Source organism: Nicotiana tomentosiformis, chromosome 8 (genome assembly GCF_000390325.3).
Source record: "Nicotiana tomentosiformis chromosome 8, ASM39032v3, whole genome shotgun sequence".
In the NCBI taxonomy this organism is placed as follows: Eukaryota; Viridiplantae; Streptophyta; class Magnoliopsida; order Solanales; family Solanaceae; genus Nicotiana; species Nicotiana tomentosiformis.
The window spans coordinates 125,553,000-125,580,028 of record NC_090819.1 but is presented as its reverse complement, the minus strand read 5'-3'; the positions used below and the strand labels follow the sequence as shown (position 1 = coordinate 125,580,028).

General features: G+C 34.3%; 1 protein-coding gene across 1 annotated transcript; it reads right to left on the bottom strand.

The window, feature by feature from the left end:
* Nucleotides 1–20,544: 20,544 nt before the first annotated feature.
* On the bottom strand, nt 20,545–22,386 carry LOC104088556 (protein DETOXIFICATION 56-like). The gene has a single exon (XM_009593257.4). It carries the CDS (start codon nt 22,223–22,225, stop codon nt 20,750–20,752), a length of 1,476 nt encoding a protein of 491 aa, XP_009591552.1. The 5' UTR covers nt 22,226–22,386; the 3' UTR covers nt 20,545–20,749.
* Nucleotides 22,387–27,029: the final 4,643 nt, after the last annotated feature.

The following is a 27,029-nucleotide window of genomic DNA, read 5'->3' as shown; positions in this document are numbered from 1 at the left end:
ACCAGACTCTTTCTTTCCTTATACATAGGTACCTAAAGATGAATGAAATGAAAGAAAGAAATGAAGGTTGAATTGAATGAGTCTTCCAAAGTTAATTTTTTCCTTCTTTCACCCTTTTTGCAGGTGTGGGGTTTGCAGTTATTGTGGTTACTCAAGATTAATGCAATCTGTCTGACAAGAATTTGGTCATTAAACTGTATAAATATGTTAATAAAATCAAGAAAACATAGAGGAAGAAAGGATATTTATTAGTAAGTAAATTTCTTTATGAAACTTGTTAACATCTTCATGTGCTATTTCCTAATTTTCTTTTACACATATGGTTCATTTTATTTGTTCTATTACTTGAGTTATAAAAGGTCACAAAAGATATAATGTACTTGGGCAGTAAAGTAAATAAAAGAGTCAACTTTTGCGTAAAAAAAATTAACAAAATCTTAAACCACCCCACTGTTGTGAAAATCTCTCTTAGGAATCATTGACCCAACAATATATCATCAAGATTAATTAAAATCTTCCTTGACCTATAACCACAAAAGTGGTGCCAGAAATGGTCCAAAGATTGTTTTCTGATGGAATGGAGGAACCAGAGTCGGATCTAAGCCGGGGTTTACAACAAACATAGTCAGTGTAATTCCATATAATGGGGTATACAGAAGATAATGTGTACGCAAATCTTACCCCTATATTGTGGAGATAGAAAGACGGTTAAATATTGCTTGCGACTTGACCAATGTGTACATATTCAAAAAAACAAATTAAAAAAAAAAATAAAAAAAATATATATATATATATATAATAAGATCACATCTATTCTAAACCTATTTTTAAAATTTTGAATTCGCTTTTGGAGATTAGGATGTTAAAGAAACTAAAAATTGAAAAAAAAAAAAAAGAACTCCTAAATGTTTTTTCAACGGCTTTTTATTAAACAGTAGAAGATGCAAATGATTAATGATTCTTCTGGACATTTTGATAACATAGGCCTTTAATGATCATAAGAAAATTCATTCCGAGAAGAGACAATTTATGAGCCGTTTGGATATAATTTTTTTTTTCTTTTTTCCAAATAATATTTTCAAATCAGTGTTTAGTTATATATTTAACTGAGTTTTTGAAAATGATTTTAAATTTTTTTTGAAGATGAGTAATAAATTTTAAAAACAATTACATATTTTTCAAGTAAATAATGTTTTCCTCTTACAAAACTGCAATATTTTTTCAACTGAAATGTATGTGCAAACATAATTTTAAATTTCAAATACTTTTTTCAATTGAAATTAAAAAATTACTTTTTTTTTCCTTTTTCAAATCTCACATTTTTTATGTTCAAAAGCGTAATTAGTTTTTAGGCCATCTTGGGGACCAAAATAGCAGTCACTTCTCCTATAATTAGGTCAAGGGGTTTAATGTCCCTATTATAAAGTTTTGTGAAAGAAGTTCAAAGAAAAAGGTCCACTTCTGTTTTTTTCTTAAGTTTCTTTCTTTTGTCATTATTAATGCAAAATGTTCCTAGAGTAGTTGTACCTATCATTAAACTATTAAATGGTGGATGTAGCTGTGAGTATATAACTGTACAAGAACAGAATGGACCAAAATGAATTTTTTCTTTTTAATTGCATATTGTATGGAGTAATTGAACAATCCAAAATCTGAAATTCTTTTACTTTATGGATCACTGTGCCCACACCTAATACCCGTTATTACTCCTTTCTGTTTCAGATTATTGTCTTTTAAAAGTTTGACTTGAAAAAGATACAAAAAAGAATCAAACGACATAAAATTTGATTTATTTGAATGTTTCTTTCTAACTCCTAAAACAAGTGTAATAGATATTAGACGCATTCAAACTTAGAGACGTGACTACAAAATGCTCACATTTTATCTAATCTGTATTCTTTCATTCAAAATTTCCATACTTTTTCCAAATTGATTGAAAAAAATTATACTTCCCTTCTATCTCAAATTGTTTGACACCATTCTATTTGAAAAATCAAACATAACTAGGATTGTTAGATCCATCATTAATATTCTTAACTGTAAAAGATTTTGGCTTAAGTAACTTTTATGTAATTTTAAATATAAATTCAGTTAAAACAAGATTAAAAAATTGATGTTTGAGCTAACAAAGAAAGTAAATGTATTAACTTTCCTATGTTAAATTTCACCATCATTTTTGGTATATATATATGGTGGGTGATGGCCGATTGTCAATGAGTTGCCAGTTGGGAATTGCTGAACTCCACAGGGATAGATTTGCTGCCTTAAATTTTCTCCCCATAAAATAATATTATATTTAATGTCACACTTTAAGAAAATTGTCAATTTGCTTTGGCATTTGACAATAAATGAGTTTGCAATAAATGGAAACAAAAGAATGGAAATATATAAAGACGTATTAACAAACACTGCTCTAAAGGAATTTAAGTATTTTAAAAACAATTCTATCTCTATACCCATTAATGTCAGGGGAAGCTTGGAGTCAATTCAATTACTTATATTTGTTCAAATTGGAAAATCAGTGTGTAGAAACTAGAATGATTACAATTCGAGTCGCAGTGTTATAAAATTACACCTCAGTATTTAGTTATAATTTTCCTATACATCACCAGTTAAAAATAGGAAAAGTATATATCTTTAATTTTCTTTTAGGTCATGAAATGAAGTCAGGGCGGAGCTAGCCCTTTGGATACGGGTTCGGCTGAATTCAATAACTTTTGTCTAAATTTTATATTTGTATTAAAATATTATTGAATTATACACAAGTTATTAATTTCGAATTCATTAACTTACAAAAAATTAGAATACTGAATCCATAAAATTTTAAATTCTGGCTCCGTCTCTGATCATAGTGTAATATTTTGACGTATAAGCAAAGAGTATTTCAATTATTTCGAGCTTAAATTAAGGCGAGCTTGGTGACACGTCTAACTTGCTTAGTTCATGCTCACAATCTTATCAAGCTAAAAATTTGATTAACTTGTATGTTCTCAAGGAATTACTGGTTTTTATATTTCCATTTTTTGAACAATAAGTCCCTTTTTCCAGATTCAGAAACATCTTAACATCTTTACGTTTTTCTTTTCCCGACAAGTGACAAAAATGATCTAAGACAAAATATGTAAGAAATTGTTGAGTGCTATCCTTTCTCTTCCCTTTTTAGATGAATGATTTTTAAAGCCTATTCACAGGAAAAAAAAAATGGAGGGGAGCGTTCCTATAGGTCGATAGTTTAAACCGTAAAAATAAGCAGTAATATTTATATTGAGGTAGGCTATCTACGTCAAACTCCTTAGGGTGCGATCATTTTATTAACCCTATATACAAAGTACTTTTTGCACCGAGCTACTCTATTCGTATGAAAAAAATCTGTCCTCCAGCAATCAAGGATTTCGTTTATCTGATATAGAAAAGAATGGAGTCAATAGACCACTCACCTACTGATTACCTGAGCATTCACGCTTGCTTAAATTGGGATACATTATATATGCCCTAGATCTATTATCATATTTGATAATTTGAAAATATTTTTGTGAACGTTATTTGATATAAAAATACATGGTATTTGATATTCTTTTATCATAGTTATTATTACTTGCTTGATTAATTTAATAAGGTCCTTGATTAAATTTTGAAACTTTTCATCATGATAATGAGAGTAAAGTCTCTTACAATTTAATCTAAACTTTTGTTCTTGATTGTAGGATTATTAATTTGGACATTAGTAATCAATCCGGTTAGATCAATATTTATGTGATCGTCTTTATGGGATAAATATTAGTTGATCTCATTAACTAAATTACATAGATAGATGATGCATATGAAGATATGATCATTGAACCGACTCATTAGATAATTCTCAATTGTTAGAATTACCATAAACTGTCAATATGATATTCTCTTGAAGAATATGATGTAAGAGTTTCCTTTGACCTAAGATCATCATAGTAATTGCTAAGTTATTTATTGTGTTTTGATACTAGACACCTATGGCCTTAGGGCGATAGTAGAAAGGTGTCATGACCCAAAATCTAACTAGTCGTGACACGTAACCCAACCCGCTAGGTAAGCCAATTAACAACTATCCAATTTAATGAGATTTATTAAGACAAATGAATGATAAAATAACTAAACCTTTATACATTTTCCAAAGACTGGTAGTATAAATCATGAGCCTCTAAGATTTAGAATTTACAAATATGGTATGAAATAAAGTACATCATTTGTTTGAAATATACATGAACAAATTCAAATTCTAAAGCTACCAAGATCAAGAGGCAGCTATGACCGGAACACAGGTACAACTTCAAATCCAGCTCCCGCCGTATACAACAACATCAACATCTAACATCTGCACACAAGGTACATAAGTGTAATATGAGTACAACCAACCCCATGCACTCAATAAGTAACAAACCTAACCTTAGATTGAAAGTAGTGACGAGCTGGAACAAAGGTCGGAGTCCAACACCAATAGCCAACAACAGTTCATAATAAAAGTGATAAAAGAAGTAACTCAGAGATATAATGCTTGGCTCGTTCACAGTTCCAGAAAATAGGCATGCTCTTCGAGTATATCAGTGAAAACCCAAATCTTTTATCGAAATCACTAAAATATGGGTAAGTTTGTAAACTGTATTTTTTTCCAAAACTTTCAACAGGTAAATGTTTCATTTTTAAATGGTATGAGAAAAATAAACATCTATGCCTACATATCAATATGCATAGTAAGTCATGAATGACGATATACCGTACAACATGAGGAAAATGCATCTCTTTGCATGTATGTCAAGTGTACATATCAGATGCAATTCAACTCAGTGATAAAACCATATGCATACTCTCAGAGTATCAATTCACTCAGTCCTCCCAATCAATTAGTTCTCACAGTCACTCAGTCCTCCCAATCACTTAGTCCTCACAGTCACTCAGTCCTTACAATCACTCGGCACTCACTCTCGGCACTCGTACTCAGTAAGTATCTGCACTCACTGTAGGTGAGCAGACTCCGAAGAGGCAGATCCAACCCAAGCGCTATAATAATCCAATCATGTCATGAATCAATAAAGCATGTTGCGGCGTGCAACCTGATCCCATAAACATCACTCACAAATAGGCCCTCGGCCTCACTCAGCCATCAATCTCTCCAGTCTCTCGGACTCACAATGTTATGATAATCAGCCCAAAATGATGATATGATGTATCAATAAATAACAACAGAGATTGAGATATGATATGTAAATGAATGAGTATGACTGAGTATGTAACTACCATTTAAGCAAATAACTCCATAGCATATATGGCCTCCGTGGGTTCTAACAGAATAAGCCCATGGCCTAAATATGATTTCTAACATGGATCACACCTCAATTACTCTAACACATAGAAATCTAATGGATAAAAATAAGGTTAGGTAACTATACAGTACCACATAAACAACCGAGTCATAATTCACACGATGCACACCCACACGCCCGTCACCTAGTATGTGCATTACCTCAACACTAAACACATATAACGTATATTCAGGAGTTCATACCTTCAGCACCAAGTTTAGAAGTGTTACCTACCTCGAATAAACCAAATCCAATACCGAGCAAGCCAAACGATGCTCCAAAAATACCATCACACACGTACTGACCTCTGAATAGTTCGGAACTAACCAAAAGTAACTCAAATACATCAAATAATGCCTAAGGAAACAATTCCAAATGATAAAGGTCGAATCTTTAATCAAAACCCTGAAGTCAACCAAAAAGTCAAACTCGGGCTCGCGCCTCGAAACCTAATGAAACTCACAAAATCCGACAACCTATTCAATTATGAGTCCAACTATACTAGTTTGACTCAAATCCGACTCCAAATTGATGCTCAAAAATCGAAATTTTGCTTTATGAAACATTAGACAAACCCCCCCAAAATTTCTCTTTAAAATTCATAATCTAATTACCAAAAAAAAGAAGATAGATTCACGAAATATAATCAAAATCGAGTATAGAACACTTACCCCAATCCTTGTGATGAAATTTGCCTCCAAAATCGCTCAAATTCGAGCTCCCCAACTCAAAATGTGAATAAAATAGCTACACCCTCGATATATAGCTTCTGCCCAGGCATCGTCGCATCTACGATACACTTAGCTGCTTTTGCGGCGTCGCTTTTACGACCAAAATTCCGCTTATGCGGAGAAGTACTGGAGAAATGGCCCTCGCACCTACAGAAAAACATCCGCTCCTGTGACATCGCAAGTACGACACTTGAACGCGCATCTGCGCAAATGTCCGCTCATGCGCTCACGATCTCGCTTCTATGCGCACGCAGGTGCGCTACAAATTCTGCTTATGTGGAGGTAGCCCAACTCAGCCTTCATCGCAGGTGAAACCATAATTTTGCTTCTGCGACCACCGCGCCTGCGCAAAACCAGCCGCAAGTGCGATCACACTAGATCTTGCCGCAAACGAGCCTCAACCAATATTTCCAAAATGATCTGAATCATGCACGAAACTCTCTTGAGCCTCTCGGGACCCTATCTGAATATACCAACAAGTCCCATATCATAACACGGACTTACTCAAGGCCTCAAATCACACATAACAACATTAAAATGACGAATCGCACCTCGAATCAAACTCAATGAACTTTGAATCTTTCAATTTTCAAAACTCGTACCGAAACATATCAAATAACCCGGAATGAGCTCAAAATTTGCACACAAGTCCCAAATGACATAACGAAGCTATTTAAAATTTTAGAATCACAATTCGAACCCGATATCATCAAATTCAATTCCCGGTCAAACTTATGCACTTTTCAAACATTCAAATTTCCAACTTTCGCCAATTAGTGCCGAAACCTTCTAGAAATTTTCAAATACAGATTTGGGCATACGTACGAGTCCAAAACCACCATCCGGACCTAACAGAACCATCAAAACTCCGAATCGAGGTTAAATATTAAAAAGTCAAACTTGGTCAACTCTTCCAACTTAAAGCTTCAATAATGAAATTCATTCTTCCAAATCAATTCCGAATAACCTGAAAAACAAAATTGACGAATTATACAAGTTATAATACAGCATACAACTCTACTCATGCCCTCAAACTACCGAGCGAAGTGCAAATGCTCAAAACGATCGGTCGGGTCATTACAAAAGGATATTGGGTACGTTAAATACTTGTTGAATTGGTGATTGATCAAGATGAAATTTGTCGACTCTTGGTAATGAGTTTAAGCTCCATGTTGTCATGAATTAAAAACGACCAAACTAATACCTTGGCCAGGGCAGTTGAATGAAAGAAGAAAAGAGTTTCTTATGTCATTCAGTGGTCGATTATATTCGGCATGAACACATAGTTGGTCGCCTATTAAGATTTGACAGTTGAACCATATCCTGAGGTGACCTAGAGCTATAAGGACAAAAGGAATTACTACATTATTCTTCTACGGTTTCTTGAGAGTAAATTTTATACTTCATACTATTCGGTCGTTAAGAAGTGTTGCTAGACACCACCCTTGATTAGTATATTGATCTAATCAAATTATGACCGGCTTAGTATTGAACCTATGGGGTCGCACACTAACGAGTGTTCTGATCTTTGCTAAAGGATTAATTATTTTATTATTTGATAATTAAATTAAAGAATTTAGTTAGTCAAATAAATTATATTATTAGTGCAAATGAAATATTATTATATTTTTTGCTAGCACAGAAGATATAATTAATATTGTGAACAAATTGAAGTTTTCTATTTGGAATAGAAAATTAAATTATATATCTTGGTTAAAATATATATGTGATATGTAATTAATACTTATTTTATATGAAGGATGCCATATAAAATATTAATAAAAGACTTGTTAATTAAATTCAATTTTGGATTGGAATAGTAACGTAAAATCCAATTGAAATTGGATTGGAAAAAAGTGAGATTTTAGGCATACAAGATCTTTTACAATGTTGAATTTAAGAAAATGTATTTTTTAGATCTTTTACTTGTAAAAGAAAGATCTCTTATGTGTAAAAGTAAATCTTCCATGTGCAAATAAAAAAAGATAGAGTCATAAAACTAAAAATATATTTGTAAAAAAACAAAAAACAAATTCAACTTTGAAAGTCGGCTGCCACATTACCCATTTGGAATGGGATTCAACATTTAATGGAAAGATTCTATAAAGTCCTAATGAACTTGGAAAAGAAAAAACCACCGAAGCTAATTTTTCCCATTGGAAAAGTATTGCAAACTATCCGTGAACATTAAGACAATACAGAAAAACCCACAAAATTTACGTGTACCGCACAAAGTCAAGAGAGAATTACTATTTACAAGAAATTGTGTTTCTTTATTCTTTTACTGTTGAGTTGAGATTTTTAAGAAAAATTTCAGCATAATATTTGTTAAATTTGTTTGTCGGTTTCATTGATCAAAGAGTTGATAGCAAGGATCGGTCTCAGTGTGGATAAGTATATAGTCTTCACACTATCGAAGAATTTTTAAAACGAGACTCTAACGTCTTAAATCTGATCTTTGACAGGTAAATAAATTTTAAAGAAAGAATACCTAAAAAAAACCCTAAACTTGGCACGAATTATTAGTTACAACCCTAAACTATTCGTGGTCTTAATTACCCCCCTCAACTTGGCCTTTTGAGAGCCATTACCCCCTGGATGCTGATGTGGTAAAGAGTGTGGGTGCACTCTCTTTTAAGCGCATGAGAGTGAAGAAAAATTAAAAAATTAGTTTCCAAGTAAATTATTTTTTAACTTTTAATTGTCATATAATCATATATAATGATTTATTTGTTACAACTGTGTATTTCTTCTTGCTTCATCTTAACATACAATGTGGGTTTTACTAACTTTTATTATTTTTAATTTCTTCTAAGATATATTATTTATTTGTTCCAACTGCATATTTCTTTTTTTGTTTTTGGCCGAATTTGTAAAACGTTTGGTAGGAACTCCATCATTTTAGCCAAATAAAAAACTTTTAGCAAAAATAATAGAGTACCAGTTGTGTATATATATTTCCTATTTTCTTCTTTATATATAATGTCTACTTATTTTAATTATGTATTTTTATTTTCGAGTCAAACCAATAAAAATAAAATTGGCCATAGCTCCATTATATTTTACCAAATAAAAAAAATATAGCCAAAATAATAAACTTGCAATGTACACTCTTTTTATTTCTTCTTTTGATGCAATGTCTATTTATTTCAACTGTGTATTTTTACTTTTTCAGGTAAAATCTGTAATATATATATATATATATATATATATATTTGTAGAGCACCATAATTTAGAGTTATATAAAAGATTATAGCCAAAATAATTAATTTCAAACTATGTATTCTTATAAATTTTTAGATGCCTTGACTATTTATTTCAATTGTATAAATCTTTATTTTCAGGTCAAATTCAAAAAAACGAATAATTAAAACTTTATTATTTTTATTCAAATAAAATAATTAGCATAAATAATGTAGTTCTATCCCAATTTTATTGTAAATTTTATTCGAAAAAAATTATCTAAAAAAGTAACATACTTAAAAAGGTAAAAATATATTTTATTTTTCAAAAAAGTGCCACATAGACAGAAAAATTCACGTGGCAGGCGAGTGCATGCCACTTTCCTGGGATGAGATCGTCCAAGAGGGTAGCAACTATCGAATAACCAAGTATAGGGGGGTAATTAAGACCATAGATAGTTCAAGGATGTAACCAATAATGCGTGCCAAGTTTAGGAGGGTTTTAAGGTATTTTGCCAATTTCAAACACGAAAAGATTTTTCTAGGATTGTTATTGTCTTCCGCTATGTATTACTAACACTTATATGCAATCCTTCGTAAATATACATGGGAGGGTGTTTGGGTGGGCTATAAGTTGATCAAACCAGTTTATAAATATTTTTATGACCTTATTTACATATTTGATAAACATAAAAAATACTTATAAGTTAAATCAGGCAAAAATCATAAGTTGATCACTTTAAACTTACGGTTGTAGCTTGCGAGTATTTTTCGTTTAGCTAAAACCGTAATTATTTTTTCATAATCCAAAAAAACCTTCCTAGTAATATTTTTGTAACTCCATCTCAATTCCATTTCCTTGAGTTCGTCTTTTTTGCATTGCACTTAATTAGATTCCATTTTCTAGATTTTAGATGCCAAATTAGTGACGAGGTGGTTCGGAACTACATATTATTTGTGAAATTTATAATCGCCAAACTTTTGGAGTTTACTCAAAATGCCCTCTGTTGAGGTTTTATTTTAAGATGAATATTCTTAAAATGAGGGTGAATGGGAAATGGAGGGAAAATAAAATTTTGAGTAAAATTTTAAGTTTCCCCCTCTTAACAATGAGACATTGTCCCATATTGGAATAGGAAGATATTTTTGGTGGGTATATATATAATTGCTCTTCTTGTAACTCTTAAAGAGTTAAGAAGAAAGCAAGCCTCGCGCCGTCGTCGTCGTCGCTCGCTCGGCTCGGCTTCGGCTTCGGATAATAGTAAATAGCAGCAGATGTTGAAGAAAGACACTCAACACACAACATACAATTCGCTCAACAAATTGGTTATACATTGCACTCCTTCCTCTCAGCATTTCCATACGATTTTCTGAGTATATACTCCTTCGTTCTGCATTGTTTTTAACTTCAAACAAAGCAACTGTAAGTGTGATTTGCTACCGAACTTTGTGTTCGCTGAAACACTGGGGTTTGAAGTACCGCTACACCAGTGTGTTATTCGTTCTATCCTGGGAGGAAATAATCCATTACCTTGGGTACTAGGAGGGGATTAAATTCCTTAAGGAAACACTGTGAATTCAGTGGGCTCGAATTTATTATTACTGTTTCATTACGTTAACTTATATTTTGCAGAATTAATATTTACAAATACAATAATACATGCGGGAATAACAATCTTAAGGAATTTAATATTTATTTCTGTATTTGTATTATTCTGCAAACTAAAACCTTTGTGGTTTTGTGTACTCCCGTTTTGGAGAGTTAAGCCTTCGTGGCGTTTTGTTGGATATTAAAATCTATGTGATTTTTACTCCAGTTTGAAAACATGTATTAAACGTTTGTTTGTGTCATTCTTTTACAGAAAAAAAAATGATGACTGAAAGCGAAAACCAAGCTGTTCCGATGGTGACTGCCAACGCATCGACAAGCCGAACACCGGCGTTGGCACCGGCAGAAAAACCCGGAAAATTTTTCGGGATTGATTTCAAGCGCTGGCAGCAGAAGATGTTCTTCTATCTAACTACGTTATGTCTACAGAAGTTCATCAAGGAAGATGTTCCTGATCTGCCAGATAAAACTCCAGATAATGAACGCTTTCTCGTGATTGAAGCGTGGAAGCATTCTGATTTTTTATGCAAGAATTATATTCTTAGCGGACTGGATGATAATCTGTATAATGTATACAGTGGCGTTGAGATGTCAAAAGAATTGTAGAATGCGCTTGAAAAGAAATATAAAACTGAAGATGCCGGGATGAAGAAATTTGTTGCAGCAAAATTTTTGGACTACAAAATGGTAGATAGCAAATCTGTTATTACCCAAGTCTAGGAATTGCAAGTGATTATTCATGATCTACTTGCTGAAGGTCTTGTCATCAACGAAGCATTCCAAGTAGCAGCAATGATTGAGAAGTTGCCTCCGTTGTGAAAGGACTTCAAAAATTATTTGAAACACAAACGAAAGAAAATGTCCCTTGAAGATCTCATTGTTCGGTTGAGAATCGAAGAGGACATTAAAGCTGCTGAAAGGAGAGGCCGTGGAAATTCAACAATAATGGGAGCAAATATTGTTGAAGCTAACAAAAAGAGAAAGAAGGCTTCTGGTCCGAAATACAACCCAAGCAAGAAGCGGTTCAGTGAAAACTGCTACAACTATGGGAAAACTAGACACAAGTCTACGGAGTGACGTGCTCCGAAGAAAGACAAGAAAAGGGGTCAAGCAAACATGGTAGTAAACCATGATGATGTTGATAACTTATGTGCCATGCTTTCTGAATGTAACTTGGTGGGAAATCCTAAACTGTGGTGGTTTGATTCAGGAGCCACTCGCCATGTTTGTGCAGTTAGAGAGGCTTTTGCTACTTATGCTCTTGCTGAACCCGGAGAGACAGTTTATATGGGAAATGCTTCAACAGCAAAAGTTGAAGGATATGGGAAGATATTTCTGAAAATGATTTCTGGCAAGGTCATGACTTTGAACAATATCCGTCATGTTCCCGAAATGAGAAAGAATTTAGTCTCTACTGGACTTCTTGTTAAGCACGGTTTTAAGTGCGTTTTTGTGTCCAACAAGGTTGTAATTAGTAAGAATGAAATATTTGTGGGAAAATGTTACCTCACCGAGGGCCTTTTCAATCTAAATGTAATGGTTGTAGAAAATAATAATAATATTTCAGTTTCTTCTTACTTACTTGAGTCAAATGATTTATGGCATGTACGTTTGGGTCATGTCAATTATAAAACCTTGCAGAAAATGATTAACTTGGAAGTACTGCCCAAGTTTGAATGTGAAAAATCAAAATGTCAAATATGTGTGGAATCTAAGTATGTTAAACATCCTTATAAGTTAGTTGAAAGGAATTCAAATCCTTTAGACCTAATTCACACAGATATTTGTGACATGAAGTCAATACCATCTCGCGGTGGAAAGAAGTATTTCATAACTTTTATTGACGATGGTACTCGATATTGCTATGTTTACTTACTGAATAGTAAAGATGAAGCAATAGACGCATTCCGGCAATACAAAAATGAAGTTGAAACGCAACTTAACAAGAAAGTAAAAATGATAAGAAGTGATAGGGGTGGTGAATATGAATCTCCTTTTGAAGAAATATGTTTAGAATATGGAATTATTCATCAAACAACAGCCCCTTACACGCCCAATCTAATGGGATTGCGGAAAGAAATGATTGCACACTAAATGAGATGATGAACGCGTTGTTGATAAGTTCTGGTTTGCCACAGAACTTGTGTTGGGGAAGCCATTCTTACGGCTAATCGAATATTAAATCGAGTGCCCCATAGCAAAACACAATCCATTCCATATGAAAAATGGAAAGGAAGGAAGCCCAACTTGAATTACTTTAAAGTGTGAGGGTGTTTGGCAAAAGTGCAAGTTCCTAAACCCAAAGGGTAAAGATAGGACCGAAAACTGTTGATTGTGTTTTCATAGGATATGCGACAAATAGTAAAGCATATCGATTTCTGGTTCATAAATCAGAAAATCCCGACATTCATAATAATACGGTTATAGAATCAGATAATGCCGAGTTCTTTGAAAATATATATCCGTATAAAAAGGAATGTGAGTCGTTTGGTGAAGGATCTAAACGACCTCGGGAAGAAACAAAAGAAAGTACATGTAATAAGGAGGATCCAAGACGTAGTAAACGTCAAAGAACGTCTACTTCATTTGGACTAGATTTTGTGACTTTCTTATTGGAGAATGAGCCTCAAACATTTAAAGAAGCTATGACTTCTTCAGAATCATTGTTTTGGAAAGAGGCAGTCAATAGTGAAATAGAATCCATATTGAACAACCATACATGAGAATTGGTTGATCTTCCTCCTGGAAATAAACCTTTGGGTTCTAAATGAATTTTTAAGAGAAAAATCAAAGATGATGGAACTATTGAACAACCTGAAGGGTTTGTGGTTCCAGGTAAAGAAAAGAAGGTATGTAGACTTGTTAAGTCTCTTTACGGACTAAAACAAGCACCCAAACAATGGCATGCGAAATTTGACCAAACAATGTTGTCAAATGGTTTTAAGATAAATGAATGTGATAAATGTGTGTACATTAAAAATGTTCCAAATCACATAGTCATTGTTTGCCTATATGTGGATGATATGCTGATAATGAGTAATGACATTGCCAACATAAATGCTACTAAGCGTATGCTCAATAGCAAGTTTGATATGAAAGACTTGGGAGTTGCTGATTTAATTCTGGGAATTAAGATCCATAAGACTCCTCAAGGTCTGGCATTGTCACAATCTCATTATATTAAGACAGTACTTGAAAAATTCAAGCACTTGGGCTTTAAAGTTGCAAAGACTCCAATTGACGTGAATCTTGCATTAGCAAAGAACAAAGGCCAAAGCATATCACAATTGGATTATGCTCGTGTGTTGGGATGCTTAATGTATATCATGAATTGTACACGACCAGATATAGCTTGTGCTATAAGTAAACTGAGTCGATATACGAGCAATCCAGGCCAATCTCATTGGATGGCAATGAAACGAGTTTTGGGATATTTAGAACATACCCAGAACTTTGAATTGCACTACAGTAATTTTCCTGCGGTGATTGAGGGATACTGTGATGCAAATTGGATCACCGGTTCAACTGATTCTAAGTCCACGAGTGGATATGTATTCACTATTGGTGGAGGAGCGGTATCTTGGAAGTCGTCCAAACAAACATGTATTGCCCGCTCTACAATGGAGGCTGAATTCATAGCCTTAGATAAAGCCGGTGAAGAAGCTGAATGGCTCCGGAATTTCTTGGAAGACATTCCATTTTGGCCCAAACCGTTGGCACCAATATGCATACATTGTGATAGTCAAGCGTCAATTGGAAGGGCTGGGAGCGTCATGTATAACGGTAAATCTCTTCATATACGACGAAGACATAAAACCGTTAGACAATTACTCTCTAGAGGAATTATCACGATTGACTATGTAAAGTCAAGTGATAATATGTCGGATCCACTTACAAAAGGCCTAACTAGAGAGGTAGTTGAGAAATCATCAAGGGGAATGGGGCTATGGCCGAGAATAAGTCATTGTGGCGGTAACTCTACCTAGAAGACTGGAGATCCCAAGATCTAGGTTCAAGGAGATCAAACAAAGTCATTAATGACGGTTCAACATTGTCAAATAAAATTTTAGTCCGTTCTCGTGATGAGACAATGTTCAGTACCAAGGATAAAGCATTAAGGCTTTTTAATGATTTCTAAATTTGATACGGGGTATATCAAATAGTGTATCTACAGGATGACACGTTTAGGAATCACCTATGTAAGTGTGAAGTGTTAGCCGCTTCAAGGAGAACTTTGTAAGGCCAGTTCTCTACGCACTTATGAAACCAGGTGGTGTTCATGGCTGAAACGAACACAACAATGAGAACCAAAGACGGTTAAGGGTTGATTGTATGACTTATGGTTGTCTAGGTATACACCAAAGATCGACGGTTCAAAGATATCAAATCTACCGATTGACCGAGTATATCCGACATAAGTTTACTACGAAAAGTTCAAAGGGAAACCTACTTATCCAGATGCGATTAATCCTTGCTTGTAAATCACACAGTTTTTCCATGCATACTTACGTGATATAGCCATTCCCCATTCATGTGGGGGATTGTTGAGGTTTTATTTTAAGATGAATATTCTTAAAATGAGGGTGAATGGGAAATGGAGGGAAAATAAAATTTTGAGTAAACTTTTAAGTTTCCCCTCTTAACAATGAGACATTGTCCCATATTGGAAGAGGAAGACATTTTTGGTGGGTATATATATAATTGCTCTTCTTGTAGCTCTTAAAGAGTTAAGAAGAAAGCAAGTCTCGCGTCGTCGTCGCTCGCTCGGCTCGGCTTCGGCTTCGGATTTGGATTTGGATTTGGATTTAGATTTGGTCAAATGATCGATTGATTGATTAATTTTTTGGACCAAATTTATTTGTTAATAGTAAATATTAACGTAAGATTATCCGTATTTGTAACGGATAATTGATCATTTGGCAGCCGGATAATGGTCTTCCCACCATGAATGTGCTTGCTCCACAAACATGAAGTGCTTGCTCCACAAACATGTAATGCTTGCTCCACCATGGAGGGTGGATGTTTGGTCTTCTTCCTCTTTGGCTGCTATATATATGAGCAGCAGATATTGAAGAAAGACACTCAACACACAACATACAATTCGCTCAACAAAATTCGCTCAACAAATTGGCTATACATTGCACTCCTTCCTCTCAGCATTTCCATACGATTTTCTGAGTATATACTCCTTCGTTCTGCATTGTTTTTAACTTCAAACAAAGCAACTATAAGTGTGATTTGCTACCGAACTTTATGTTCGCTGAAACACTGGGGTTTAAAGTACCGCTACACCAGTGTATTATTCGTTCTATCCTGGGAGAAAATAATCCATTACCTTGGGTATTAGGAGGGGATTAAATTCCTTAAGGAAACACTGTGAATTCAGTGGGCTCGAATTTATTATTACTGTTTCATTACGTTAACTTATATTTTGCAGAATTAATATTTACAAATACAACAATACAGGCGGGAATAACACCCTCTCCCTCAAACATTTATCTTAATTTTTATATATACGTTTTTATTGTTGAAATGTTTGTGGTCTAACTCCTACACCAACACAACATCACCTAAAATTAGAGGTGTCCGATTTTTTTAAGCTAGTTTAAATAGCAAACTAAGAAGTTAGTGATAGTGTCGGCTTTAAGCAACTCATTTTGCATAGCACAGGCCTTGCATTCAAAATTCGTAGTTACAAAAACAAGAGTTTCTTTCAGTTTGTAGTTTAGTTTTGTAGTTAAAACCCCAAACCTATCCCTGATCTGCTCCATTTAAAATTTTCTAAAAATGTGTTTTAACCCGCCCTGCTTTACCTTGCCTCGTTTAAATATTCTCCTGCCCTAGCCCGTTAAAGCCATGCCCCGCCACATTGTCATTCCCGGTGACGGACCCAAGATTTTGTGCACGCGGGTTCAATCTTAGAAATACATAACTTTAGTCGTAAAATAGTAGTTGTCAAGTGAGTTCAAATAAAATATTTATACAAAATTTACGCAGCTTTAATCCTAATTTATACATATATATAATATTATTTTTTGATGAAGCGGGTTTAGCTGAACCCGCTTGTCACCACGTGCGTCCGCCACTGTCACCCCTAGCTCTTTGAGTACAACTAAATTCCTGCAAAGTGGAAGTCTTACCATAAAAATAATTCTGTACACCAACAAGGGTTGTGGCGGAGTAATAAGTACTCCTTCATCTTTAACCAGAGGTCTCGGGTTCGAGCCCCTGGGTATGGAGTCGCCTTTGTTAGGGAGCGCTTTACCTCCAATGTGGAATTTTCCGATGCAAATCCAGATTTAATCGAGCCCCAATATGAATACCGGACACCATACTAAAAAAAAGAAAGAAGGAATAATTCTGTACTCAAAAGAGTGAGAGTAGGGCCTTTAAACTTTTTTATGGTAATTACTATATGTAGAAAACTCTCATTTGAAGGAAAGTGAATAACAATTGGGACAACTCAAAAGAAAAGACAAACATTTAAAAACATGCAAGTAATATAACCCTTTCACAGCACGGGGAGGACCACACCCCTTAATTCATACTCCATCCGTTTCACCAATTTCTTTTTTGGTCCAATCCAAAAAAATGATTCCTTTTAAAATTTAAAAATAATTTAACCTAAACTTATTATTCTATTCTTAATGTGAAGTTTTTATAATCATACAAATATTTTGAACCCCTTTTAAACTTATTTAGGACCATAAATTTCATAAATTTTTATTTTTTCTTAAACTCTGTGTCCAGTCAAAAATATTCACATAAATTAGAACGGAGGGAGTATTTCATTTTCACCTACCGATGACGTTTGAATTGGTGTAAAAAAACTTCTCATGAAATTTTGATTTTTTTTTCTTCCAAACACTAAAATTTAACACTCCTCTTTAATGGTGTTCGATTGTAAAACAGTCTTACAAAAGATTGAAAATTAACGTTTTTCTGAAAACAAGGGCACGTCAACGGCTTCATGACGTACAATGAACTGTGCATGCATTCTAGCTAGTGAAGTGACAAAACTCGAGCGTGTAATATTATTGCGCACAAAAAAAAAAATATAACAAGGATTTGATCCATAGTTCGCACGGTGCCAACTTATATATTTTGCCTTTGAAAAATAAACTGAACATGAGTAAAAGTGGTGGTGGATGTAGCTTTTGAGTTATGATTTCAACCAAACTTAGTAATACAATTTTGACATGAATAATAAATATATGTTTCAAAAACCACAAAATTAGAGGTACTATAAATCGATCAATGTTAAAAACTTTAAAGATCAAGCCTAGTTATTAAGTTCAAATCTTGAATTCGCCGCTGAGTAGAAAGACCATTAAGAATGATCCGTCCCCCAAAATAGCAAGTGTAAAAAAAAAATTAGAAAAGTTTATGTTGGCTAAAACATATACTCTTAATATAATGTGCTATTTTTTTTCTTCTCGCACGGTTTTACCCAAAATGTTTCACACAAATTCCTATACCTTATACGTAGGCTTCACTCTTTTTAACTACTAATACCGGACTTTGTTCGCACACCCAGTAATTTAAATTAATCGGGAGACATTAGTTGCCGGCAATACTCAAATTATTGTCACTTCGACACTAGAAAGGATTTATTAGGACGGCAAGTAATGATTATCTTTGACTGTCTAAATATCCAAAGGCAAATTAAGTGACAAGATCTTGCGAGTCATAAGTAACAGTCTAGGTCCAGCAAAAGGTGTTTGATTGAAGCTGCGTACAGACCAGGCAATTCATAATAACCTTAGCTTACCATTTTCAAAAGATAGCAACATTATTAGTTAATCCCCACCGCAATTTTTGGTTTCAAAGTTCCAACTGTCATACAATGGTGCCCTCAATCCAGCTTTACGTACTCCTGATTAGGAAATTCAACTATTTATAATGATGGTCAACACTCAACACTCAACACTTATATATATATATATATATATATATATATATATATATATATATATGATGATAAAAAAAGCCTTATATTTATATGCATGAGTGGTTGCTACACCTATATGGCTTTTGATTTCTTCTCACCTGTGTGCATTTTGTGTTGCTGTCACACTAATTAATTGTCAATGGATTTCGGCTAAAGTATGGTGGATGGAACAAGTCCTCACGTATTAAGTGGGAATTGATCCCTACTCTTCTAGCTAAATAACTTGACATTAAATCAAGTGCACCATTTAGCCTGTTTGGAGAATGAGTGCCAGTAGATAATATTAGATCAATTTAAAAAAAAAATAGATATAAAATATCTAGTTTGACGGAGAGATCATGTGTTCACATGCCCATACATTAGGCTATAGATCCGCCCCCGCAAGTCATGTACGGAGCCAGAAATTTTAACAAAAAGATCCTAAAAAATTGTTAGAATCTTTCTGAGTTTAATTTGGTCTTTTACATGGAATTTCTGCTCAAAATTCCCCATCCAATTTATTGGACATTTGGGACCTGAGAAGTAAAAATTGCGACAAAACTGTTGGTAAGGATTTCTGTGGTAGTTGCTGGGCTGATAACCATAGATGGAGTTGAAAGGGCCTAGATTGTTATTCAGGCCCAGAAAGGGTGCTGCTGAAGTGAAACACAAGTAACCAACATTGTATAATAGCCAATTTTTTTTTAAAAAAAATAAAAAAATAAAAAAATAAAAATTTATTTTTGGCTGGTCGGTCAAATAACTTCCCCCCCCCCCCCAGAGATGTACGTCGTAGAAAAGGCCTAGTTTGTTATTGAGGCCCAGAATGGTACTGGGTAAAAGTAAAGAGAAGCCCGCTGTATTGGCCTCATAACGAACAGCATTTGAACAGAGAAAAACCAATAAACAGGAGTCACTTTCAGGCTGGATTTACCTCAAAATGTCAAAAACTAGAAATACTCAAATCGATTAATTGCTACAACATCAATCCGGTTTTCTGAAGGTGGTGCATTGGTTATTACATGCTCAGAAACGGCGGCGAAGACACCCTCTAATAAAAGATGTCTTCCCACAGTCCTTCACGAATATTTTATTTAATTTAATGTGACTAAATGTTTAAAAAAAAAAAAAGAATTACATATATATATATAAGCATATATCGCTTGAAAATACAAAAAAGTTATTAATGTCAATTTGGGGGACACAGTAAAACTTATGACCGCCACAGTTTCAACTTAAATCTACTTACAAGCAAATTGTAATAATAGACCGACAATGTTTACCCAAAATCTTAACTACGTCTGATGCGAAAACTCTAAAAATATAGAAGGGGTATAACACTCCTATCCCATGGTATAAGCCTAATGTTTTCAATTGAAATGAAGGGTGTGCTGATCAATTTTACCTTTCACTTTTGCCATCGAAAGATATTATGTCTTGATTAAGACTTTAAGCATGAAATTGCTTGGTATTCCCCAAATCAAAAGGGTAGTTTGAAACTTGTTAATATATTTTCCGAACAAATGAACCATTGCCTTAGAAATTAAACTTCTCTTTCTTGTGGTAAAGACAGCTCACAAGTATTATAGTAGTAATATACTTGACTAAAATCGAAGTGGTAATGTGTAATGAATCTACTTCGAAAATATAATTCAGAAATGTAAGGAAGATTAACTAAAAATTGTAGAAGACTACAATATACAAACAGTTGGCATTTTCTTCAGAATTGAGTTCTTCACTTTTTTTTGGGGGGGGGGGGCTTTATTTACACCAATGGCCTACTAAGCCATCTAGACTTTACCATGATGATTGAATTGGGATGTGAAATAAGAACTCTCTTTTCATCTGGAAGGAAATCCTGTCTAAGAAATCACTTACAACAGTGATTCCCATCAATGCTGAAATATTGTAGTCAAAGGCGAATTCAGAATTTAGAATCAGAGTTCAAAACGAATATAATCTTATTCACGACATGAGCCATACTCAGTAACCACTTGTGAAGTTTTTCTATCATCATTGGCTATTTCTTCAAGATCACAAGCAAAAACTTGTGCTTTCTTAGCTTCTTGAACCCAATCAATCCTAGCAATAAACACCAACAACAAGGTCAAACAAACAGCAACTCCAACCACAAATCCTGTCAACAATCCAGTGAGACCAAGATGAATCTTGAAAGCCAAAACCACACCTAATGGCAAAGCCAACAGATAAAATCCACTAATATTAGCATACATTCCTAGCCATGGCCTAGCCGTTCCACGTACAATTCCTCCACAAACTGCTAATGGAAAATTAACCACTTCAAGTAATGCCATTAACAACATCATTTTCTTAACACCACTTATAATCCCTTTGTTATGACTAAACAAAGGCCCCCAAATTCCTCTTGCAGCAGCCATAACAGCACCACCAAGAAAACCTGAAACAATGCTCATAGCTAACGATACATAGGCTGCGCGATAAGCAGGACCAGGACTATCTGCACCAAGCTCATTAGACACACGAATAGATGCACACGTTGATAACGAAAGCATAACAGAAAAGAGCAAATAATCAAAATTTAACACAATGGCTATAACTCCAATTGCTTGTTTAGCATTTGGGAGATGTCCTGTTAACAAAACCAAGATTTCATAACACCACCATTCAAGACAAGTAGTAAGACAACATGGTCCACATAATTTCAGTAGTCTGATCCAATCGCGAATTCTTTGATCCCACCATCCTCCTTCTTTCCATTTTCCTCCCTTTCTATTCTCTGCTATCACAACATAAATAGCCAAAAATATCATGATTAAAAAGTCTGTTATCCAATATGCCATAGAAACTCCTATTATACCCTTGGCCCTTGAAAGTAACATGGTTAATGGTACATGACAAGCAACTGCTAGAGCTGAGCTTAACATAATTGGGATTGTAATATTTTGTGTACTCAAATAAGCTTTCAAAGGGCATAACAAAGAGGTGATAACCAAATCAGGGAGGAGATAAATGAGATACTTTTTGGCCATAATTGAAATATCTTCTTGTTGGCCAAAGTGAATGAGGATCTTATCAACATTTAGCCACAAGAAAGAAATAGGTAAGCTGATTAAAAGTAACAATAAAGTAGCCATAACAAGGGTCTTGTGAAGAAGTTTGTAGTTTTTGGCTCCAAAAGCTTGTCCACAAATAGGCTCCATTGTACCACAAAGGCCATTCAAGACAGAAAATCCGGTCACATTTGCAAAGGTAAAACCAAGTGTTCCTCCAGCTAAATAAAGATCTCCAAGCCTACCAAGAAATGCAGTTGTGATGGCTGTTTTTGCAAACCATGTGAAGTTCATAGCCATCAAAGGAAGTAGTATTCCTCTTTGCAATTTTAGCTCTGAAACGGCATTTTGCATGAGGCTTGATGCTGGCCATTTTTGTGTCACATTTTCTGGTGAAGATGGCATATTTGGTGGTGGTATGTATTGGCAAAGATAGTGGTTTAATTCTTTCTATTTCTGCGTCTTTTTATCTTATGCTTAAAATTGATGGCTAAATCAGTAAAATAAGAATGATAAGGTGCATGAGGGGCAGGATGAGTATCGTGAGGGGTTTGTTTTTTCTAAAAGATGACACAAAAAGAATGCCTTTTATGTAACGGCCAATTAGGTAAAGAAGCCAATAAGCGAAGAGCTTAATTTTGTGCAATGTCAGAAGTTAAACTCAAACTATTATACCAACGCATTAAGTTGACCTATAATTAGAGATAACTCTTTATAAAAAGTTAAAAGTACAAAGGAATCGTGACATAATTGTTAAAGTTGATGCTACGTGACTAGGGGGTCACAAATTTGAACCGTGAAAACAACCTCTTACAAAAATATAGGATAAGACCGCATACAATAGATCGTTGTAATCCGACCATTCCCCAACCCTCACGCATAGCCAGAGATTAGTACACTAACTTTTTTTCTTCTTTCATAAAAAGTATGAGCAACCACCTATATAACTGGCTGAATTACATTAATAATATAATTTCTTTTTTACATTGTAAGTATATATAATTTAAATTTATTATTGAAAGAAGAGTTTGATGATGCATTTTAGTACCTTTTAAAGTATAATACAATGGCGGTCCCTCGTACACTACTGTTTATAGTGCGAGATGAGAATGTAAAAGCAAATCAATTATGTTAGAAAGATGCTGATGGAAAGAAAAGATAACGCATATGGCTCAGAAAACTTTATGAAAGACAATAAATTGTTGCTTAAACACTTACAATAATCTTGAATCTTATTGATAAGTTCCGTGGAAAAAATAAACATTAAAATTTGAAGCACTAATCCCATAATTCAGTCTCCAGTAGGCCATACGTGTCTCTCACTTCTCTTTCTAACATGATATTGTTAGATTGAGTATGTGTTTTTAATTTGTGAGAAATTTTACATGCTACAATATGCATCCTTATTTGCATTTCTTCTTTTGTTTGGTAGAGACGCAATTGAATAGCAAATCTTTTTTTCCCTAATTAATGAAATTGCAGCTGCCATCTCGTAGCTTTTATATGTCCTGATCAAAAACAATTCTCAAAATATCAAGTAGCATAGACTTATGGTACACGTTAAACTACACTTGTGACTTTTATTATAGTGTCCCCTTTTCAATTTAAGTTCTCCCAAATTAATATTAGTGCATTATCAAGAGAAACGTATTTTTCTTGCATGGTTTGAATTCTATTCTTTATCATGCAGTTAATGTCGCACAGGAAAGAATTAGAGATAAAACATGGTAAAACAACATGTTTTTTTTTTTGGTTGGGAAATCTTCTTTAATTGTTGTTTAATACTCGAACATATTTAACAAACGGGAGAATATGATAAGGGATTTGAACAAGAATTGGAGGTGATGTCGATGAAAACTTAGTATACTATATATTCTTACAGGAGAATCAACCATAGTTTTTCCCTCAATACTTGGAAACTACTCCTATTAATCGTATCATACGAATAGGTTAAGCTTAATTAACATTCCTGCAAATTCGAAGTGGCTTTAAACAAAGAAATAATAAAGCAAATTTAGAATATTTTAACCGGGTTGGAATATACCATTATCTTGTTTTTAGTTTTATGGCCTTAACTCTTTTTTTAAAAAATTTATTTTTTATATATATATCGGAGATTTACTTTTACACGTAAGAGATCTGTCTTTTACACATAAAAAAAATCTAAAAATATCATTTTCTTAATTTTAAAATTGTAAAGAGGCATGATGTACAAATAACACACTGTGCATAGACAGTTGAAAAGAATTTATCTAATTAATATTTATAATGGTTACATTTATTGTTAGCCTAAGTGAAGATTGTTTTGATGATTAACAAAGGAACTCAAGCATGAACCAGGTCCATACATAGTGTACACAAATAGATTCGAGCACAAGGCATGCACGTGAAGGAGATAAGCTTAAGTGGTTATATCAGATATCTCCTGAACGAAAGGATTGCATAAGTGATAAGGATAAGGACTCCTTACTCAAAGAGAACTCTATCCTAGATAATAGAGAAGTTAGAAGTTGGGGATAACTAGAACTCTTCCACCATGGAAGAGTATATCATTAGAACTCTAGTTATTTCCTACTAACTCTATATATTGCAGGATGTTCTCATTTCACAGGTACACACAAACGTTGAAGTTAAACGTGAGTTAAGAGCAAAATAACAAGGCATTTTGCAAGCAATTCCTGTGTGATTCAAGTATGCGAACCTGAAGCTACATGAACCAGATAGAAGAACCAGTTCCAAGTGTTTGTCTTTTATTCTAGTTTCATTGTAGTAGGGCTTTTGAGTTCTACCTTTCAGCTTTATCTAGAAGCAATTGTACTAGGTACTTTGAGTGTTGTATTCAAGTTAGAGTTAACTTGAAGTTGTCGCAACAGCTAGAGGTTAGTTGCCACAAAGGGTTAGAGGTAATCCTTAGGTTTACAAAGAATTTTATAAATGCTATTTTTGGCTTAGTGATTTAGTGAAGTGTTGAAAAACATTCTACTAGGTAGTAGGTTGTGGTTTTTTTTTACCTTTTGAGCCAAGTGTTTTCCACGTAAAAATACTTGTGTTCTTTACTTTTCGCATTTATTATTTTGCATCAGTAGTATAAGGAACACATAGAAGAACTAGGTTCTTCTATAATCTGTGCACGCGAAAATTGGATACCACACAAATCATCCCCCCTCTTGTATGGTATTGAAGTACAAAATATAAATTGGTATCAGAGCGGGTTATTCTTAAAGAGGCTAACACCTTAGGAGAAGATTAAGATGAGTGAACCACTTGAAAACTGGGAAGGACAATCTATTGCTAGTCCACCACTCTTTAATGGCTAGTACTACTCTTGGTGGATGAACATAATGGGAGATCACATTCAAGGAGAGGACTATGAGCTGTGGGACATTATCACTGATGGTCCACTAGCTAAATTGAAGAAAAATACTGAAGGAGTAGATATGCCAAAGACAAGAGCAGATTGCACTGTTGAGGACTTGAAGAAGTGGGAGAAGAATGCTAAAGCCAAGAAATTACTTGTTTGTGGACTTGGTCCGGATGAGTATAGCAGAATCCAAGGTTGTTACACTACTAAGAAAATTTGGGACACACTACAGGTGACTCATGAAGGAACTACTTAAGTGAAGAGATCTAGAGGAGCTTTACTGTACCCTCAGTATGCGAACTTTGCTATGAAGGATGGAGAAACTATTCAAGAGATATACATAAGGTTCACTACACTGAAAAATGAACTTAAATATCTTGGAAGGATTATTCCCGAAGAAGAGAGGGTTGAGAAGATACTTACTAGGGTCTTTCCAATCATTTGGGAAAGCAATATCACTGCCATCCAAGAGTCAAAGAACATTGCTATCCTCCCACTAGATGAATTGATTGGAAATCTCACTGCCTATGAACTTAGGAGACAAACCATGAAGGTGGATGTACTAAAGAAGGAAAGAAGCTTGGAACTCAGAATCACTGAAGGTTCTGATATGGAAGATGATAAAATGGATAAGATCACCAAAGATTTCAAGAAGTACCTGAGGAGAGGAAAGGGTTCTTCAAGAAATGGAAGCTACAATAAGGCAAAAACTCTGGAGAAGCAAACCAATGATGGCTGCTACAAGTGAGAAAAAGCTGATCATCACATCAAAAATTATCCTTTGTGGGAAATTGAATGGAAGAAGGAAAGAGCTGAATGAAGAAACAGGAAGAAAGAACATGTTCAACCCAAGAAAAGCAATAACAAAGGATCAACCAAGGCTTTGGTCACTGCTTGGGGAGAAAGCTCAGATGATGATGAGGAGGATGAACGAGCACTTATGGCCATTGGAGAATGTGATGAAGAAAATGAGTTATGTGTCTCTCATCTCAAAGACAAGATCAAATTTTTTGTCTAAAGAAAGGTTATCTGAGTTACAACTAGAGCTAATTCATGAATCTGAGGATGTAAATAACGAAAAGGAACAACTGTCTAAAGAATGTGTGATTTTGAAGGCTAAGTGCAAAAACCTGGAACTTAGGGTTAGTGAAACTATAAGTAAAAATACTGTATTGAAGGACCAGGTTCATGCAATTAAATCGACTATCCTAGATCTTAGATCTGAAAATCTAAAATTGAAACTAGGAATAAGTAAAGAGACAACTGATCACACATAACTTACTTTAGAAAATGTAGGAAAAATAAAAGATGAGTTGTACAAGAGAGATGAACAGGTAAGAATCCTAAAAAAGGATCTAAGCAAAGTCAATCATGAGCTATACAGAACTTGTAAATGGAACAAGTCCTCTGATGCACTTTCATGGCTACAAGAACACCACAGTAGCAACAGAAAAGGACTTGGCTTTGGGAACCCTGCACCTAAGTGGGATCCCAAAAGTAAGTATCTTACACTTTCTGAGAACAAGATTTGCACACACTGTGGTTATACTGGTCACTATAAAAGTGAATGCACTACAAAAGAAAAGGCAAGTCAAAAGAACAAAGATTTTGTTCAAGGAAAAAATAGGCTGCCAAGTTGGGCTAAAAAGAATTTGATTCATCCTTTTGCCTATTGAAAGGAACCCAAACTAGTTTAGGTTCCTAAGACTAACCCCTGATTTCCTTTAGTAGGTCTAAGTGAAGGGGAGCAATCAAATATGGTACATAGATAGTGGCTGTTCAATGCATATAACAGGAAGCAAGAACCAGTTTCTTTCACTTGAGGACCTTAAATGAGGTAATGTCTTC

Coding starts and splice junctions, on each gene's coding strand:
- LOC104088556 (XM_009593257.4), bottom strand. CDS start 22,225: ATGCCATCTTCACCAGAAAATGTGACACAAAAATGGCCAGCATCAAGC.